Source organism: Montipora foliosa, chromosome 12, assembly GCF_036669935.1.
Source record: "Montipora foliosa isolate CH-2021 chromosome 12, ASM3666993v2, whole genome shotgun sequence".
NCBI classification, from domain to species: domain Eukaryota; kingdom Metazoa; phylum Cnidaria; class Anthozoa; order Scleractinia; family Acroporidae; genus Montipora; species Montipora foliosa.
The window spans coordinates 26,852,416-26,872,007 of NC_090880.1; the positions used below are offsets into that span (position 1 = coordinate 26,852,416).

A 19,592-nucleotide genomic window follows, 5' to 3' on the forward strand; every position below is an offset into this window, starting at 1 on the left:
ACATTCTTATTTGACTGTGGTATGAGAACGAAGCTTTGTTCGGGCAAAGGTAGTATGCACGTTTTTTTAGCTTACATCAACTACGACCAATGATAACACAGAATGCAGCCAGGCAAGTTTTGTTCCTGTGCGCATGGCTCAAAAACCTATGTTAAGTGTTCGGGTTGATTGTAGGTAGCCTCAGGCTACATTAACACTGCAAGTCCTCAACTGAGACTATCTACCACATCTTTCTTATAATCTGAGCCAAGCGGCCAGAATCTCTTAGTTCTCAGTATACGTAAAACTGATAGCGTCCGAGATGGAAAGCTCTCATGACACTTCACTGTGAGATAGAAATGACTGCTAGACTGATTCTCACGCGAGAGTCTTATGTAGTATTCCTGCTGAGTGTCTGACGTAAAAATCTTTGGAAAAGTTTGCAAAACGAGAATTCTTCGAATCGTTAATTGCTAATTTTCAAGATGTTGCTGTTCATTAACATGTAATGACCTGATCACGGCTTTTACATACCTACGTGATGGACTGTGTTATTACTAAAAATTGTAACGAGCTCCTGCAGGGAAAAGTCCAAAGAGACCTTTCGTTTGCATGTCACAAAACAAAACACAAGATCAAAAATATATATATAGCAGCGGAAATTCTTATAATTCGCACGATGCAAGAGTTAATGAAAATTTTAGCCGTTAGGAGAATGTTCAGCGGCCAAGTGTCAACAGCTCGGTACAGTTAAGGGGTTAAGATATGTTAAATCGCGTCGACCCTGAACATAGTGTTCAATTTAATAATCTAAGCCCTTACTTGGACTACAGTCATGGCTTTGGAATCAAGCTATCGAACTCCTGTGTTGGTCCCAACACACATTTTCCTTAACTTAATTATCTCGTTAAAGTTAATTACTATCTCGATAATTAGACATCTCTCATTAAGGAAGATCCTATTTTTCTCTTCCCAATGAAGATGTTAATAATACGTCTTAATCATATTGTTGAGCTAGTTTAATTAAGGTTTTAAAAATCGTGGGGGAGGGGATTAGAGGGGACGGGGTCAAACCGGCTTAAAAAAATATTTTGCAGCAGTAAATAGATGAACGGATAAAATAAATTGATTGATATCAGTTTAATCTTAGAAAACCCATTTTAATAGCCTCAATCTGAGTTACTATTTGGCAATAAAAAAATGAACACTGGCATTAAACATTAAGTTTTGAGAAGGCGTGAACAGCGGCGGACTATATAGATTTGAGTACGCTTTCCGTTAGGACAGACAATGCCCTTACTGTCGAGACTCTATATCGTGACTCTTCAGTCAAGGGAATACCAAATATATACAGAATAACGTATAACAGAAAACCCGTGGCAGATATTTTTTGTGTTATGTCACAACAAATCATACCCCAAAACCGCTCCTTCTATTTATAGATTAAAGGTAATTAATCGAGGATAATATGCTAGCCTACCTTTAATTGGCCGAAGACGTTAAGCCATTATTAATCCGTTTCTTGTCGCCTCAAATTGCTGATTATTTTGATAAGGCTCTGGGCTCTTAAGCTGGTAGGATTTGTGTGAAGGCTATTTCCTCCAAAAATCGCGTGACCAGCATGCTGTCTTGTTAGATGATATTACCGGATAATATTGGATGACAGCAATGAAAAGGTTAAATTCAAATTAAAGAATTTATCTGCCAACAAAATAACACTCTTCTGATGTAATCTTTCAAAAATGAATTAGGTTTTGGATTGCTAACTAATCAAGCCGGATTACACGAACACTAGCTTGGATAAATTAAAGGACATTCACTACATTACGCAGGATCGCATTTCCAAATCGACCATTAACAGCTAGTGGCAGTGCAGCGTGATCTTTTACCTTTGTCTGCGTGGCAAGCGTTTTCCGCGCGGAGAACATGCAAGATTTTCGATGTTTCAGCCGCGCGAAAAATTGTCCCGCCCCATTTTTCGCACGGCCAAAACATGTCGTGGATCACTTAGTTCAGCACCGGGCTGCGTGAGTTCGACTCCGGCCGGACCAACACTTAGTGTCTTTAAACAACTGAGGAGAAAGTGCTGCCTTTGTAATGGCATCTGCAAATGGTTAGACTCTATAGTCCCCTCGGATAACGAAAATAAACCGTACTGAGGCCTTCAATGTTTATAACCCTGTGGGACGAAAAAGAATCCACACGCTGTTCGCAAAGATTAGGGCATGGAGTTCCCAGTGTTGTGGTCTGTTCTCTGTGTTGTATCATGGTTGGGAGGGTAAATGCTTAAAGATACTAGCTAAATCAAGCTACTCTAAAATTCGAAGGTAAACAAAGTGGATATGATGATGATCATATGTAAACGCTTGCCACACAGGCTCTTTTAAACTAAAAAAATTAGCGTCTACATAGGTGCAAAAATCCGACAGGCTTATGTAACCGTTTTTTAAAACAACTATTGTCTTTGTTGAACGCCATCCCTGGGTAATTTTCACTGGTTATTACAGCAAGGATAAGCCAAAATCAGTATATTTTTCATGTACACTTCACTCGACATTCCATCTTGTTTAGTTTCTTTCGAAATTTCTTTGTGTTATGAGGCAGACTGGTTTTTTTGGCGAAGTCGAAAATGGAATTTCGCAGTGTTATATAGAAATTTTTATTTAATATTTTGGTATCCCTTTTATAACTTAAAGGTTTTTCTTTCACCACACAAACATTTGCACAGAAAATTTATCTAATATATTGTTTCCATTTGCTTTTCTGGCTGTAAATAACTTGGATGGTTAAAAGCGACGAAAATCATCTAAAATCGCATCTTTCGGAGCAGTACAGCTTTCTCCGGCCCTGCTCGCGCTAATCCGTGCGGCTCTCATACGGGGATTTCCCCAATATTATTACAATGAAAGCACGCGCGGGGCCGTAAGGGCCAAGTGATAATAATAAGTACTTTTTATCTATGTTTATGTAGCTTTTCATTTGTTATATTAACCTTACATTGCTAGTATGTCAATTAAAACCTTATAGAGATAATGTTATGCATTGAGACGTGATTCCTAAATGGTTTTGTTCAGTATTTCTCGGTTACGAGCCCAATTCCATTCAAACGAGGCTAAGTGAGATAATCACTTTGGCAAAGAAATTTGTACTTATTGACTGAGTGGGAGGGCCAGACACGAAAATATTTGACCCGAGGTCATGGAGTACGGACCGTGCGCGGCAAGGTTCGTGCGCCAAGACCGACGGACAAATATTTTCCGGTCCGGCCCGACCTAAACTCAGTCAATAAGCGTTTTATCACATGGTCGCTTTAGATTATTCATGAGCACTCAGAATATGAAGTTTGGACAAAATAGTTGTTTCACCTCCTTTTCCGTCTGAAAGATGATCGACTTTAAGTCAATTGTAATCCATAAGGTCTGTTCTGGAACTATTCTGTACCAAGAAAACTTGTCTGTACCTTTCGTTTGACCTCGTGAAGGTATACATGAAGCAGACAATTGCAACAGAAATGTGTCCTTTCGTGCTTGTCATTGGATAAAACTTTATCCTTCATCCAAAGCTACGTCGTGGGTGAAAATTTTAGCATAGCATTAACAATATAACAACGCCAACTAATGAAAACACTCGTTTGTTGTGGAGCTTTCGTTTGAACGGTCTAACCTCGACAACAGTTATATGCAAATGGCAAACAGGTATAAATATCAGATCCAAATGGTCCTGTTTTGCGAATGCTGTAAGTTTGGGGCCGAGATTTCACTGCAAGTGAAGGATATTTTGCCGGTTTGTTTTCAGAAAAGCACTGAATACTTAAGGAGCGAAAGGTGAGAATAGCAGCATAGAGCATTGAACACAAATCAAAAGGCAAACAATTGATCAACATTTGTTCTAATAATACAACTTAATTTTAAAGGAGGACCTGTTTTACTCTATCTGTTGGGCATTGCTGTTATTATCTCTTCGCGAGTACTTGTATTTACAGCATAATGAAGTTACTTTTACCGCTGTTCCCTTCGACACCAGAAAGAGCCACTTCTCCCGCTCTTTACTTCTCTAGCCACTTCAAGAGCTTGTTTATAAGATAACACCATCTAAATGTGTTGCCGGGTGTTCAAAATAACACACAGCGCGCTTCCACCGCTGACACTGCCAGTGGATTTTTCAAATCGTCGTCGTGCGCAGAGACAGGCAATACTGTTGGGCCACCCTTTAGTAAATGCAATCGAGGGATTTGTTGGCTCAAAAAGCTCTTTTAGCCTTGACAAACAACATCTGACGAGAGCTGACATCATGGAGTTGCCAGCGTTTTGTACAGATACGCCCTTAAATGCAGAGCAGCTCCTAAACTAAGAATCGAGCCTTGCGGTTTAATGAACAGCGATTGGATACCAGTGCGAGGGAATTTCACGCCAACAATGCATCTATGAAAAATTGATAAAAATCCATTTTTGGAATTCTGTTAAGGAGCAGAAGAAGGTGTTTGAAAGATAAAATTGGGAAATGGAAAGTTACGGATTTTGCTAGCTCCCAAGCAGCAAACAAAGAATGCGGTAAATCCCACAGGATTCGCGAAAGTGGGGACATAAGTGATCCTATAATTGGGCGTGGTTCATAAGCTTCGTTAAACAAGGAAGAAGACTGTTATTGGCTATTGATGGTGTCCCAGTGTTTTTTATTGGACGACACAAGAGCAGAGGCATATAACCTGAGAAACAATTCGAGCCATTTGTTGCTGTCATGTCAAGCGGTAAGTAGAGACTACGCGAAATTCCACAATGTCCAAATTGTTCTCTTTTTGACGAGGGACAGACATTTTTGCCAATATCCCCGGCAGTTCTTGTTTCCTCGGTGAATGTCAGAGGGTTGCTGTCTTTCTTGCTTGCCACTAAGGTTGCTTAGGGAATCGAAGGAGATCGTTCATTTATTCTCTGGGCTTACCTACACAAGAACGAAGAGTAGCAAGTTAAGAATAAGAAGAAGACATTACGTGGACTTCTCTGCAATAAACCTTTTCAGAGAAAAACTGTGTGAAAGGGAGAGTGGTTGTCTCTAATTATATTTCTGAGCACTACTGAGACACTGCGGCAAAGCAGAATTTTAATAGAGAAACGAATCTGGAAAAGTTTCCACATTGATCAAGCATTTCATTATTCAAGTGTCAAGTGGCAATTGAGTGGTGGTTGTGTTAACTGCAGTCTGTGTTAACTGCAGACTATAACGAGGCTCTTGCTACAGCTTGCGATTTAAAAGTTTATTCTCCTGTGCTATCGTAGCTTTTTGCCAGCGAGCACAACAACGGATAAAACTTGAAAAAGGTGAAACGACAGTCTTGAATTTCGCCGATCTACGCGACACCATATTATCTCTCAATTTCATCAGCAAAATGCCGATATGCGACGCACATGTTAGGCCTTGTTAAATGCCAGTTCGTGCGATGAAAGATAATAACCGTGTTGGTCGGTGATCTCAAAGGGTCAAACACAGTTCTATTTACACCGCTCTGTACGTGCTATTTTTGTTCTTTATCGGCAAGGAAATTCAGAAGGATCCAACGTTTAGGTCAAATGATGACATTTCCTGACGGCGGCAAGTTAAGGAGGGCCTGACACGATATTTGTAAACTATCCAAGAACTACTTTGAAACGTCAGGGTTTTGTACGACGAACATTTGCTAGTGCATACGTTACTCACCGCGTTCAGCCTAAGGGCGAAAAATGGCTTGTAAAGCAGAGACAGGCATAACAGCAGGTGCTCTCAATGTGCTTTTGAGAGTTTGCGGAGGCTTTTTGAATCCTCTGCAAAGCTCTGAATACAAGACAAATTTGGTGCGACTCGACGTACAACGCAAAAACGTAAAATTGGATGTTTTTAAGGCGTTTGAGAATCTCTATTCCCATGGCTGCAGCTCAATGCCGCTACAAGACGATGATTTTACGCATTTTTGACTACTGTGATGTGGCCTAGCACGGGTGTGGAAAAGTTAACTCTGATGTACTCGAGAGTTTACAGCACAGAGTTGTGAAGTAAATTTTTTCCAAATTCTGGACTCGATACTAGAGAGCTGAAATGCTACTTTGGGTCTAGTACCCTTGATAAATAGTCGACAATTTCAGATTGTCTTGTTAACTAGAAAACGCCCTGATGATTCAGTACCACCTTATTTGAATACTTATTTTAATTTAAATGCCTCTGTACACACATTTACGACTAGACGCTGTAATGACATTAATTTTCCGAAAGTCAACCTTGAGGTCGCCAAGAATCTTTTTGTTTTACAGGTCCGATGGAATTTAACGCTCTTCCTCGCCATATCAAATCAAAGGGATCCTTCATTGAATTCTCAAGGGACACCACAAACGTTTTCCTCAACTAAATAATTTTGAGTAGATGTACATCTCCTTTTATAGATAAATATTATAATTGTAATTATAATTATAATTATAATTATTAAAATTATTATTATCATCATCATCATCATCATTAATAATTAAAAGCTCCTCTTATTTGCCTTGCCAAATGAAAACTCGTCAGTTATAAGCGAAGCATTTGCATCGTATATAGAAAAGTTTCGTCGACACACTCAATATACTTGAGCAGATACAACCTAAAAATTTTAGACATCCTCAAATGGGATGACGTTTGAAATTCAGATTTTCGAAGATAACACAGCTCGAAATTGTCTCGTCGCAAAAAAGAAATTTGCTCGCGTGGAATCCATCTTCCGATAAAAATATGCATACATGCATAAATTGTGGTGAAAATATTGCTACAAGTAACGAAGAATGCAATCCTTCGAAAATTTAAAACACTTAAACAGCAGAACTTTGTTGGAGATGCTATACTTTTTAAGATCGTGCGGTCATTAAGTGAAGTAAGTATTCACCGTTATTTAGACGCAATTGTCGGCGGGCTAGGAACTAAAAAGCAATACTTGAACAATTTCTTGAAGGGCGTAAAACGTTTGTAGATTCCTCTTACAATATTAGGTTTAAGAGTTTTTTTTTTTCCTTTTCCGATCGACTCTAGTTCTTTTCCGCCGCAACAGACCTTTTCCTTCCAAAACACGTATGAAAACACGCATGTTTGGGGGCGAGTGGAAAATTCTTAAAACGGAAAACAAAGAAATTAGTTTGTCCAATCACTATCAGACCCAGCTATCAACAAAGCCAATCAGCGCACGTGTGAGAAAATCACAACTGGGTTTGCCTTTCAACCCTAATTAAGGAAGAAAGTGGCCCTTATTCTTAGCAAGTCAAGCATTAAAAAAAGGGGCAATTGAGGTGTACGATTTGTGTACCAAAGCACAATTTTAAACAAGAATATATAAAATAATAAATATTATTTAATACGAAAAATGTTATTTAATAAGAATATATTATAATAAGAATATTCACTTCCAATGCCCAGGCTAAATATTTACATTTTTTCTGCAGAGGTATCTTTTCTTTTTGCGTTCGCTGGGCCTGACCATCGCGAGTACCGGAAAAGGGACCTCTGCCATGGGTGGAAACTCACTTTGTTGCGCATGCGTGGCGGTTACTAAGCGACCAAGATACTTCTTGTTGTGTGGGCTGACTTAACAACAGCGAAATCCGGGCTCAAGTCACAGCCAGCAAACATATAATGGGGGCATGCGCTTTGAAGAGTACCGTCCATGGTTGTGGACGTTGTGGTTGGATCAAAGTGAATTTCGACTCAAGGCAGACGTCTCTTTTCCGGTACTCGTCAGCCCAGCGAACGCAAAAGTAAAAGAGACGACTGCTAACAGGAAAATCTTTATGATGAAAATATTTTAGCTTTCATTACAACGTTTTTCAAGGATCGTTTGTAATTTTAATCCCGATTGGCGATATCACGACCCATTAAAAGTCTCAATTTCCAGATGGATCATAGCAGGAGAAAGATTCTAGAGGGGAGAAGCGTTTTTCTAAAAATTTCGCTTAGGGATACAGTCATACAACCGTTTTACAAATTTTTGCGCATAAACTGCACACAGAAAATATATATGGCACTAGAATCGCCTGCTTCCGTCCAACCTCAAGCTTCACTTTATGCCGTTATTTGAGAGACAATAAACATTGAGTATATAGAACATCAAATAAATATAAGTGGTTTCGACGTCACATCATCGCCGCCATGTTGATTGACGAATACAATCCTTCATTTGTTCTCTTGTTTGTGTCAGCCAACTATGAACATTACGTTATTGTGATCATTGTCTCTAAATACCTATTGTTTCGTTACATCCTCCTGAACGACAGAGCCAAAACGTTCTCGGAATTTCCTAGGTTGCGTAACCCATGGTAATAAAGTGCGCGTGTAACGTGCGCGTGCGGGGAAGCCTCAAGGAACTAGCAGTAAAAGCCGCGAGTGAAAATCCAAGTAATATTTGTCACTACTCATCTTGCGGTTCCGACATAAAAATACCACTGTCGCGGTCTCGAGGACACTACAGCGCGCGTTTAAATCCCTCAAACTGCGCAACCTATAACTTTTTAAAAACACAACTTAGTCTAAAAACAGATTGTAGTGACAAGGTTAAATTAACTCACACTTTTGTTGCTTGACCGGCCAAAGCTAAAGCTTCTGCCAAACATTCCTGACCAAGTTGAAGTTCCGCCGTGTTTTTGATTCAACTGATTACGTCTGGCCTCCTCGGCTTCACGCAACCGCGCCTGGTTTCGCTTAAAGGCTTCAAGAATATCGTCCTCTTGTCGGTAAAAGTCCAACACTGTACGGATGTCTTCGACGTTTGAGGTAGCAATGGCTGTAAATGAAGGTAATACCAGTTTCATGAAAAAATCTCTCATTTTCTTCTTCACCGCAAGAGATGAGGAGCAAAATGGAAACCTGCTACTGTTTATGATATCGTGTATCGTCTGCAAGTTTTAAACTTGATAAATGTCTTCTTTTCGAAACAATGCACTTTGAATTTCGCTTTTAAACATTCGTGACACATCACGACCTGTGAACCATAAATCATCCAGAGTATAGGCCGCCTGTAGCCTCCGGTTAAGGACGGTGCCTACTATTGTTATTGCGCATACGTTCTGCGCATCTCGAGATACTCGGATTTCCTATGGGTGGTGCTTATTAATACAGGGATATTTTTGCGCGGTTTAAAACTATGCGGAGAAAGCAGAACTTAGCAAGTGTTCTTGGTATTCAAAAAGAAAACTGGGAGTAACTACGCATTTTTCAGCGATAATTAAGCTTCAGTTTGAAAAAGAGTGCCATACATTGCTTTGTATTTTAAAGCTTTTACAAATATTGTCGATTAATTATCTTAGAAAGATGCGTGGTTACCCCCCAGTTTTCCTTTTTGGATTTCGATAACACTTGCTAAGATATGCTACGTCGAATGTGACAAAATATCAAGTCCCCTAAAAATAAAACAAGTCACACAATTTACAATCAAGTTGCCAACAATTAGCATCAATTTGTTCGTTGACCAAATCACATTCCCAGCAATTTATGTCACCTCTCTTGTTGTACAATTCATATATTGAAGGACCGGGCCTCGAATGTCAAGCTCCATGTTTTGCAAGTTAAGATGCTTGTTTTATAAATCAAGAAGAGAGAGGACAGCTTTTGATCAGTTCTATTTTCGAGGGGGACTGAACACATGTGGCAAAATGATTAAACGCGAGTAAATCTGTGCGAGACAGTGGCCGCTGAAAGTATCGAGGATCTTGGTCTACAGGCGAATCATTCAATCATCCCAAGCAGGAATATTTGTTCCTTGCATGTCGCTATAACTTCACCCAGTTTTGAAGTTGTGAAGAGGAACTCTCTCAGAGACCCAATACACCGATTGCAAATATGGCAACGATAACACCAAAGCGAGGCTTTTCGGTAGTAACCGTTGCTAAGGGCTGTCCAGCTCTGTTTTCCAAGGAATTTTGCAGCCTTTGCACTGAGATATTGGATGCTGAAATCGAAAGGGAAGCCCGTTCAAGGATAGATTTCGTCAAAATATTCCAAAATACATCTTAGAGGTGTTGTGAAGGTCAGTGTTTTTATTAAAGCAACGTTTGCATTTTCATTGTTATACAGATTTGAGCAAATCAAAACACATAATTAATTCAACGGTAAGTGTATAAAAACAACAGGTATTAAAAAACACCTTAAGTTTTCTTGGATCTGTCGTTGGAAGGCTGTGATAAGTGATCTTTTCTCTGTCCGGCCCTACTCGATATCCGCACTAACAGCATAGCGGTACGCACCAGTTATCTGCAGAAAATCCCTTGTATTGGGATCAAATTCTAAACATGGAAGAACTCAGTTGTCACTGAGGTATAAAATCTTAAATGCAACGAAAATGCATTCTGTAAACAAAACAGTTCTGTATACGATCCTGAGAAGGTCGAATGTTCATGACAAAGCAAGATTCAAGACGTACCTTCCAAACTGTAACTTAAAAAAAGTCGAAAATTATTTTACTTTGATGGTACTGTCTTCCAATTTCTCATCTCTGATAAAAGAACACAGGATGTAGGCCTAAAGAAACTGTACTCCAACCTGGTACTGACTGACACAAAGTAATTGAAAACAGACGCGGTCAGCCCTTAGAAACGGCGTTGCTACCGAAAAGTCTCGCTTTGGAGCTATCGTCGCCATATTTGCAATCGGTGTATTGCGAATGATCAGCAAAATCAAGCTAATCGTTGGCAACTTGATTGTAAATTGTGTGACTTGTTTTATTTTTAGCGGACTTCATATTTTGTCACATTCGGCGTAGCATACTAAGATCTACTTTTCTCGCATATTCAGTAAACCGCGCAAAAATACCTCTGAATTAGTAGGCACCGTCCTTAAACCAATACCCAGTTCACACCGAAGTTAGACTACGTTGACATCAAATTATTAAACACCTTAACAAACGTTTAGGTAAACGGGGTTTAGATTTGTGGCGTTCACACCGCCCGCACGCACACTCGACTAAACGTGAGCAAGGTAGTTTGACTTGTATAACCAAGATGGCGGACAAAAACGCATGCCAAAGTAGCTAAAGGCGAAAACATGAAGTTACCAGAGCACCGTTGAAAAATTTGAAAGAGGAATATCCAAAAACAGCTAAGAAATGAAGACAGAAAATAGCTACTTAGAAAGAAAACTTTCATTTTCCATTTGCACTCGTAAACCATTTCGAAAATACTAAAACATTCAACGAAAGCAGAAGCTCATCAGTAAAGAAGACTTCCTCCGAGTTGAATTCTTGCTCGGGCGTTTTGACAGACCTACAGTTGTGATTTTTAGATACACTTTCCCGGGAAACAGCGTTTCCCTGGATGCGGTTAGCCAATCAGTGCTGCAGATTACGAATTTACAATTCCGCACAAATTAGCTCTGACTGAAACATGGCGGACAGACAGGAATTCAGAGGCAAAAAGTAGATGGAGTCCTCAGACCCTAGTGACTTGTTCTCTTGAGAAAATCCATGATGCCAATTTCTCCACTTCATCTTCCTAAAGAGAGCTTGTGGTTGTTGTTTTGATTCGTTTTCCGGTTTCTTTTTTTAGCCGTACCGGCGAATCGAGCGAGTCGAGCAAGCGAGTGAGTGAGTGAGTGAGTGAGTTTGCCGGGAAAGAGTTTCTAGAAATAACTAGGTCTGTAAAAACGCCCGACTGATCTAAAAGGTAAAAGGGGAGACGATGGGCCCCAGACGAAAGCTTCAATTCTTCCGGTTAACCCTTTGTTAAATGCGGTAATCTAAAATCTCAACACGCTGCTTTCAGCATTTCAAATGTGTGTCTTTCACAAGAAGTCTCTTCATATTTACATCTTCCAAGAGCTTATTACTGCAAATTGCACACAGCCAGCGGTTATGTCCGGAAATGCACGATTTTGATAAGCGTCACGAAGTGTCCTTTTGCTCTCTTCCCCAATTTCAACATTACTCATATAATCTAACATCTACATATTCCAGCACTGGGCAAAGTCCCTTTTTGACTTATGGCTGTTTCTGCTTAGGTGGCCTCATACACCACAAGCCTCTTTAGAGACATCACCGCCAAGCCGGCCACTTCTGCTGGAGAGAAAAGGCCAGCCACAACACCGGGAACTTCATTCCCTACTCTTATCGAATAGCGTGTGGGTTCTTTAACGTCCCACGGAGAACTTATGAACAAAGAGGGTATATGTGAGATGGCGCCTACGGTTTATAGTCCTTATCCGAGAAAACTTGAAAGTCTAACCATTTGCAGATGAAATCACGAAGGCAGCACAGCAAGGTTGCTGGTTAGTTTTGAGCGCGCTTCTACCTAAAAAGTTGCCTACGTTTTTGTCGCGTTTGAATGAAATAAGTGGAGGTTGCGAAAAGATTCTACCCGCAGGCTGTGGATCATTTTGGAGTAATTTAAAGTTATTAAATGATACTTTTGACTGCGTAATTATGAGGATGGCAAGTGAGGGTGAATGGAATTCTGTCATTCTTATCGCATGCCCGATGCTCAACCAACTGAGCCACGGGTGGGTCGTTAAAAAAAAGGAAGTGTCACCCAAACTCCAATCTTCAAGTAAAGACTTCCGTCATCGTGGAAAAGGGGTGACAAATGCTTAGACTTAAAGGGGCACTTCAGATTGGAAATCAAAATTGGGCTTGCCTCTAATTACTTGTACTTTTGGAAAAAGGTGCCTTTGGAGCGCATTTATTCCAAATAGCACCCGAAATCATGTGATCACCTGCACTTAATAACATTGGTGACAAATTACTCCTCACTTTTGGCGCGAAATTTCAGCGTCAATTTATAATTTTACATGTGAAATTACAATGTTGCCATGGCAACCTTTCCTACAGAGCCAAAATGACGTCCAGGTTTGAAAAAAAACTCCGCGTCTTATGAACTTAATTTGTCACCCGTGATATTAATAGCTAATCAAATGGTATACTCATGAAATTAGGGAATAATTCCACTTGAGTTTTGTCTAAAATCAAGTAATTTCCCGAGCCTTTGCAGGTTAGGCGCGGAAAATTATTTGATTTTGGACAAAACGCGCGTGAAATTATTCCCCAATTTCACTCGTCACCACTTGATTTTCCATACAAACCATACGGTTTGTAACGTTTCTCAAGCTCCTCACTGAGGAGAACTGACACAAAGTAAAGGGATTGACAAAAGAGAAGTTAAGTAACAATACTCACTTTGAAGAAAGGGAATAAGATCGAATAGCGTTTTGTCGCTTGGGTCGCCTTCCCATTTTTTCAGAATAATGGCGTTCCGTAAATTTTCACTTGCAGCTTTTTCATCACAGTCAACCATGATAACCTTGGACAAATCACGATTTAATGCACATAAATCCTACCAAAAGAGAGAGAGAAAAAAAAAGTATTACATAATAATTACTGGTTTCTAGTCACAAATATTGTAAGTTAAAGAACTGACTTGTAGGATAAATATTGGTCTTCGAACCAATCACAGCCATAGAAGAGCAATAAGGAAATGCGTAAAGTTTCGCCCGCATTTTTGTTCGAGTTCAGTCTTTTGTAACTTCTGTGACTTGGTTTCCACGAGTTTCGTTAGTATAGTACTTTTGCCCGGCTATATGAGCTTGAAACCTGCGGAAAGTGCAATTTTTTGTGACAAGCTTGCATCGCTTCTGCTTAATTTAGATAAGCTCATGTACATTATTAATTAACTAATCACATGATTTTTATCGTGCCATGTGGAACAAATAATCACTTGTAAATTTTCCAAAAACCACAAAGTGCACACGGCCTATGATTCGTGCTATTTCGTAGGTCTTCGAGAAAACTTACTTGCGTTTATTTAATCGCAATTGTACTGGAAATCATCTGCATCATTAGAATATCCAGTGGGGAATAATGATATGAAATTCAGTAGAAATGTTTCAAGCTTGATTTATGATTTATGAGAAGCAAGCTGATGTTTCAAGACCTTTACAAACCTTAACATGTGTACCCTCAGTATAACGAGTTGCATCTCGAAACAGTCGGTACATAATCATTCCATTGGGGTCCAACCCATCAACAACCGGGGAGGCACTCTAAAGAAAAGGAAAGAGAAAACATAGAGATAACAACGAACAAATATTTCTGGAAAAAAGAAATCACATCAAATCTGCAAAAGTACTAAAAACTTTAAAATTGATATTATTTTTACAATGCAACTCAACTGTTTAGGAAGTGGCTAGGAAGTGGTGTGGTCAAGTGGTATAAAGGGCATTAGATTTGCATGTAATTTTAGAATGATGGCTTCAAATACTGCTATGACCACTTTCAAATGGCTACCTGGTTTCCTTCGTCGTGTTGGCATTATTAGGGAGCTTAAGCAACAACAACGGCGACGGCTCCTTTTTGTTTAGCTTCCACCGTAACTGACAGCAGGGGTGGGTGCTTCTCCAATCCCATCGCATGCACAACTTGTCCCCCAGTGATACTGGTACTCATTTTACCCACCATGAATGGATGGAAAGCTTAGTGAACTTTCGAGCGCACAAGCTAGGATTCAAACTTGGAGCGCTGAAATGCAGTCCACGAGCGATATTCACTACACACGCTCCTCAGAAATTAAGGTGAAAAAATTCAAAAATACATGAATGGCACATGGCATATTGTCTCTCATTTTCACTTGAACAGGCCTTTCACTTCAAAGTGAAACCCAAAATATTAAAATATTTAGGTGATAACACTTACAAATCCAGCTTCATGAGTGTAGATTACAACTTCAAACAATGGTGGTCCAAGTTGGTTAAGAAACGCATCCACTCCTGGTCTCTTCCTAAACCGCCAGCCACTCTTCCTCTGTCAAATCAATGTTATTATAGAAATATATGGGTCACGTTCTACTGGCAGAAACCGTTTTTGGTTGGTCTTGTTGATCAACTGCTTCAAATAGCTCGAAACTTGGTTAAAATGGCTGGAAATGATAGCTGAAAGTGTTGTTTTTGCTGGTTCTTTTTAACATGATGAGTATGGTCACAGGTGCTGGAGAAATTACCTTGAAATGACTTATTCCAGGAGTTGTAACATTGCAGCTGCCTAGTATGGTGAGAATTGTTTGCTACCCATATTTTCCTAAAATAATGACAGCGACTAGAACACTGTAGATAACAGTGAGTCGCTTTTCATGTCGTGTGCAAAACAAGCTCATCATACCATAATGACAGCCCTTGTTATGATAATGTTACTTAAAGTGCAAGAAAGATTCCCTGTCCTGAAAAGTAGCATCAAACAGAACACCTCTCAAGAATTTGAATTATTTACAAGTGACCCAGTGATTCGGGCCCATTTCCACAGATGGTGGTTTTTGTAGAAGCTGGAAATTATCACCTCTAACAGAGTCCTTTTGACGTTAATATTACTGACAACACTGTATACTTTGTACCTACGTCATATTCTGGATGTACCAATACATCTTTTAATTCCAATACAAGTGTATAAGGTGGCTGGTAGAAGGGTTCTTGGAGAGGCTCTGGTAATAACATCTTGCTTGATGGCTCTGCAAACATCTGACATACGGCAATATCAAGAACGTCATCATTAAAAGATGAGCTTTTGGGGAACCAAAAATAGTATTACCTTGGGAAGTATTTTGCATCTGTCGTGCGATGGCTCATGTGAGAGAAAAAGAGTAACAGCATAGCTGTTTTTTTTTTTTAAGTTGGCAAGTAGCATGGTTGCAAAAAAAAGGGAATACGCATAGTCTGAGATCTCAGTTGATGTTAAGTTCAAAAGGCATGAAACCTTGTTTTAATGGAGGATAATATGAGTAAAATCATCAGGTGTTAGAAAGAATAATTAACAATTATTCCAAGAGAGCGCGTTGGATATGAGATGGTGAATAGCCAACGAGGCGCATAGCGCCGAGTTGGCTATAACCAGTCTCATATCCAACAAGCACGAATGGCTTAATTGTTTTATTACATTCCTTAAACTCCAAAATGTTGGAAGTACGAAATACGAGCGAAGAAAGCGAGAAAATCTGAGTGAAATAAAGAAAACTTGATGAAGATGCGATGTTGTGTAATACCTTGTGGTCAGACAGACGTAGGCTCATCACAAAAACATTTCTTGCCTTTTCGCATACTTCTAAACGTCGGAATTGATCCAAACTTTCCACAAATAAATTTTTTTTTCTTTTTTGGTTTTATTCAGAGAGTTATAGCTTTCCAGGGAATAAATTTTTAGCTTAGCAACGCTTAGCGCAAGCATTTACTAAGGTATATGAGCTGATAATTGAGATTGAGTGAACCAATCAGAGCACACGAAATGCATTATCCGAGGTTGAGAATTTAGTAAAAGTCTCACTACTTGGAGTAAATGGGTTAAATGTCAAAGTTACAATAACTTGAGATATTTGTGAATTTATTTGATGTAGTAAAATGGCAAAATAAAAGAAAGTATATTTTCATTTAAGCCAACAAATACCTCATAAAAATCCCAAATCTTGTCCCTTGTTCTGTAAATATACTGCAAGGGAACTGCATCTATGAAGACAGTGATAAAATGTGGATGCAATTTGCTTTAGCACATGAAATTTGCCTGGGGAAAAAAGGTGTGCTTACCATTTTTGTATGGATCTTTTGGCTGCAAACAAAAAAAAAAGGAACAGATTTTTTCAATTGCTCAGCTTGTACAATGCTCATTGTCAAAAACACAAAAAGAATACTTTGATTGGGGCATTCATATAGATTGCATTCCACTACATTCATACACAAATCAGAAACAAGCGTGCAAGATTTAAGATGCCACACTTACGTCGTCTGCCCCATGTTCTGGCCAGCCTGAAACATAAGTGGAGATAGCTTAAGATAAGTAATCTTCATACATTACATGTGAACATTGTGCATGGATTAAACTTTTACCGTCTTCTTCTTCTGTAAATTGCATCACCCTAAATATGCAAATATGAACAGGACTGACTGGAAAGTTGATCCCAAGTTTGTATTGCCAATGCTGGTGAATCACAAGTGAAGATTTCCAGAGGAAAATGACCAGGGATACCAGTATCAGGATACATACATTTGTACTATTCTCTCCTCCCACCACACCACCTTACTTTGCACAAACCAAACATTAAGTTACTACTCTTACACAGGATGCAATCATTTAGGTAATTAAAGCAAAAACACACTTTCCCCCAGGGAACGAGTGCTAAGCTATTAGTACAACAGATTAGTGTGTCCTGTGCTAAGGATTGTGATCATGTCATGAGAACAGGAGACAGTAAAAGAAAGACTGACACAACAGGAAAACAGAAACAGCAATTGCAGCCAAGGCCAGGCTGCATTTTGAGAATAAAGATCTTCGCCATGGGCATTCGGCATTCAACATTTTTGTAAATAATATGTCAAAATGACTGCGAGCGTTTCCGCAAGGGTTCCAAACACCGAGAAAAAGATGAAAGCATGACGCCGTAGGCAGAGTGTTTGCAACCCCTGATGAAACACAAAGCACAAGCTTTTGACATGACTTTTCAACCCTTTTTTACTAAGTATGAGTGAAACGTGATGATCTTTTCTTTTATCAGACAAGTCATAGATATTGTAAAGGAAATGAGTATTCAACATTTGGGTGAGTTTAAAAGGTAGAACTTTTGAATAAATTTACACCTTAGGGTGTGATGGAGAGCGAGTCAGAATCAATCATTTTCACCTGCCAAAATCGTCTTCCCAAAAAAGTGATTTGGTTAATGAGGCCGCTCCAGTTTTAACTAAATGTAAAAATAATAGGACTGTAAACATTTCTGCCAAACGGCTGAGGTTAAGAGAGGTACAAGTGACAGTTTTAGATTGCCGTGCAGTTTTCAAAGACTACGAACTACACAAGGGGTGCAGACATTGCTGAAATGGATGCCCTGTCGCTGAACTATTGGGTGTCCAAATTCGTTCTTATCCTCTGGACACTAATGATAAAAGGTACTGTGTAAGTTTTATGATGAATTTTCAGAAAATCTAAAACGCATTGTGCGCGGGCTTTAAAGGTTCATTTAACCCTCTGATGCCCAAACCGACCTAGACCGGCCAGATGCTTTTACTCGTCAATGGGTTAAATTCAAGTGTCTTGGTCAGCGTCTTGATCAGTTTTTGAACCAACCCGAGCATTTCTTGATCTGTAGTTTCATTGGGTATCAAGATACATGCACTTGACCAAGATGGGGCACTCCGATTGGCTAATAACCTTATGAATTCTTAATGAGTTTAAGAAAGACTGTATGAAACACATTTTTGTGAAATGCACCCAGGCTCCAAGGTAGATAATAGGGAGTTTAAGAAACCATGACGGCTACGGCGACAAAAACTTCACTTCAAACTATTAGTTTGAGCTATTCTAAGTGTTTCACGATGTTTCCATCTTGATTCTGTTGTACAATATGGACGAAGTATGCTACAACCAGATTGGTATGTACGGATTTGAAGCAAAGAGAGAAGGAAAGATTTACTGCTGTTTGTCCACGTTGTCGTTAAAACCTAAACATTGGTCATTATACACTTAATGTATGGAAACAGTTAGTTTTTTTTTTCCCGAGAATCCTGATGTTTCCTGAGACAAAGTCAAGGGAAACATCAGAACTCGAGGGGAAACAAAACTAACTAGTTTCGTGAGGGACCGGACATTAAGTGCTTTGTTATATAGTTATTAGTTAGACTTTTCCTGCAACAATCCAGCAAAACATCCAGAGAGGGCAACACTGCGGAATTGTACCCTGGTCGAATTTGATCAGGGCCACGTGACAAAGAATCAACCAATCACAGTGCTCGTTTTGTTGAGCGAAAGTCGAGGTATATAACAATTTACGTTGTTGTTTTGACGAGCACAGGAGGGAAATGCCCGGGGGGGTGAGGTACCTCCCTGGTGCGGCCAGCCAGGGTATGTTTTTCGGGATTTTTGTCTCGAACAGGGTATCGAATTTATCATTTTTTGTCTTAATCAGGGTATCTATTTATCAATTTTTGTCTTAAACTGGGTTAAATGTCTTAAACAGGGTATCAAAAATCGGAATTCTGTCTTAAAATGGGTAGGGAAATCAGCGATACTTGTCTTAAACAGGGTCAGGGTATGAGGGGCTGTGCTGCACCTCCCCAACCAGGGATACATCCCCCCCCCCCCCCCGGGGGAAAAATGTACGAAAATGCGTGCCGCACGATCATTGTTTTCCTCTTTTAACCAATGATATTACTGCTTTTTGGCGTTTTCGTTGCCGCAGCCTTCGTCGTTTCTAAACTCCCTAATACAGGGTCAAGACGTGCAAAGTATCTACAAACGCGCAAGTATGAGGTATTGTATGAGGTATTGTACATCTGTCATGACACTAATTGCTATGACATGTGAAGTCCTGAAAGGCTTCCAGGTGTTAATGAAAAACCTCTTACCCACATAAATGACAGCCCCCGTGGCCACAGCCACACAACCAGCACCGAAGATGATCCAACTCTTCAAACTCGGACCTTTTCTCTCCTTGGGTTTAACATAATAACAAGCGCGCGGGCATCGTAATGGAAGTCTAGGTAACGATCGCAAGACTTTTGTTGCACATGAAAGGGATGAGAACTTAACAATCGTCGAATCTAACGAGCTTCTATTGCATATTCTAGAGATCAGCAATCGGTTGCAGGAAGTCAACGCTGCCATTATAATTTGAACACGTTGT

At 39.6% G+C, this 19,592-nt stretch overlaps 1 protein-coding gene across 1 annotated transcript; it reads right to left on the reverse strand.

Annotated features, from left to right (window-relative positions):
- Nucleotides 1-4,630: 4,630 nt before the first annotated feature.
- Nucleotides 4,631-19,592, reverse strand: LOC137979887 (mitochondrial import inner membrane translocase subunit TIM50-like). The gene is made up of 10 exons (XM_068827202.1): nt 19,315-19,592; nt 16,700-16,725; nt 16,507-16,528; nt 16,370-16,428; nt 15,331-15,450; nt 14,636-14,743; nt 13,888-13,986; nt 13,124-13,280; nt 8,532-8,746; nt 4,631-4,917 (listed from the first exon to the last, which is right to left on the reverse strand). Exons 1-10 carry the CDS (start codon nt 19,571-19,573, stop codon nt 4,897-4,899), a joined length of 1,086 nt encoding a protein of 361 aa, XP_068683303.1. The 5' UTR covers nt 19,574-19,592; the 3' UTR covers nt 4,631-4,896.

What these genes read in the sequence shown, in the direction of transcription:
- LOC137979887 (XM_068827202.1), bottom strand. Translation starts at nt 19,573, where the DNA reads ATGGCAGCGTTGACTTCCTGCAACCGATTGCTGATCTCTAGAATATGC. An exon ending in AGATTTGGGATTTTTATGAG is followed by an intron (nt 15,451 to 16,369) that starts GTATTTGTTGGC and finishes GCCGTATGTCAG; the next exon opens with ATGTTTGCAGAGCCATCAAG. An exon ending in TCTTATTCCCTTTCTTCAAA is followed by an intron (nt 8,747 to 13,123) that starts GTGAGTATTGTT and finishes CTTCATTTACAG; the next exon opens with CCATTGCTACCTCAAACGTC.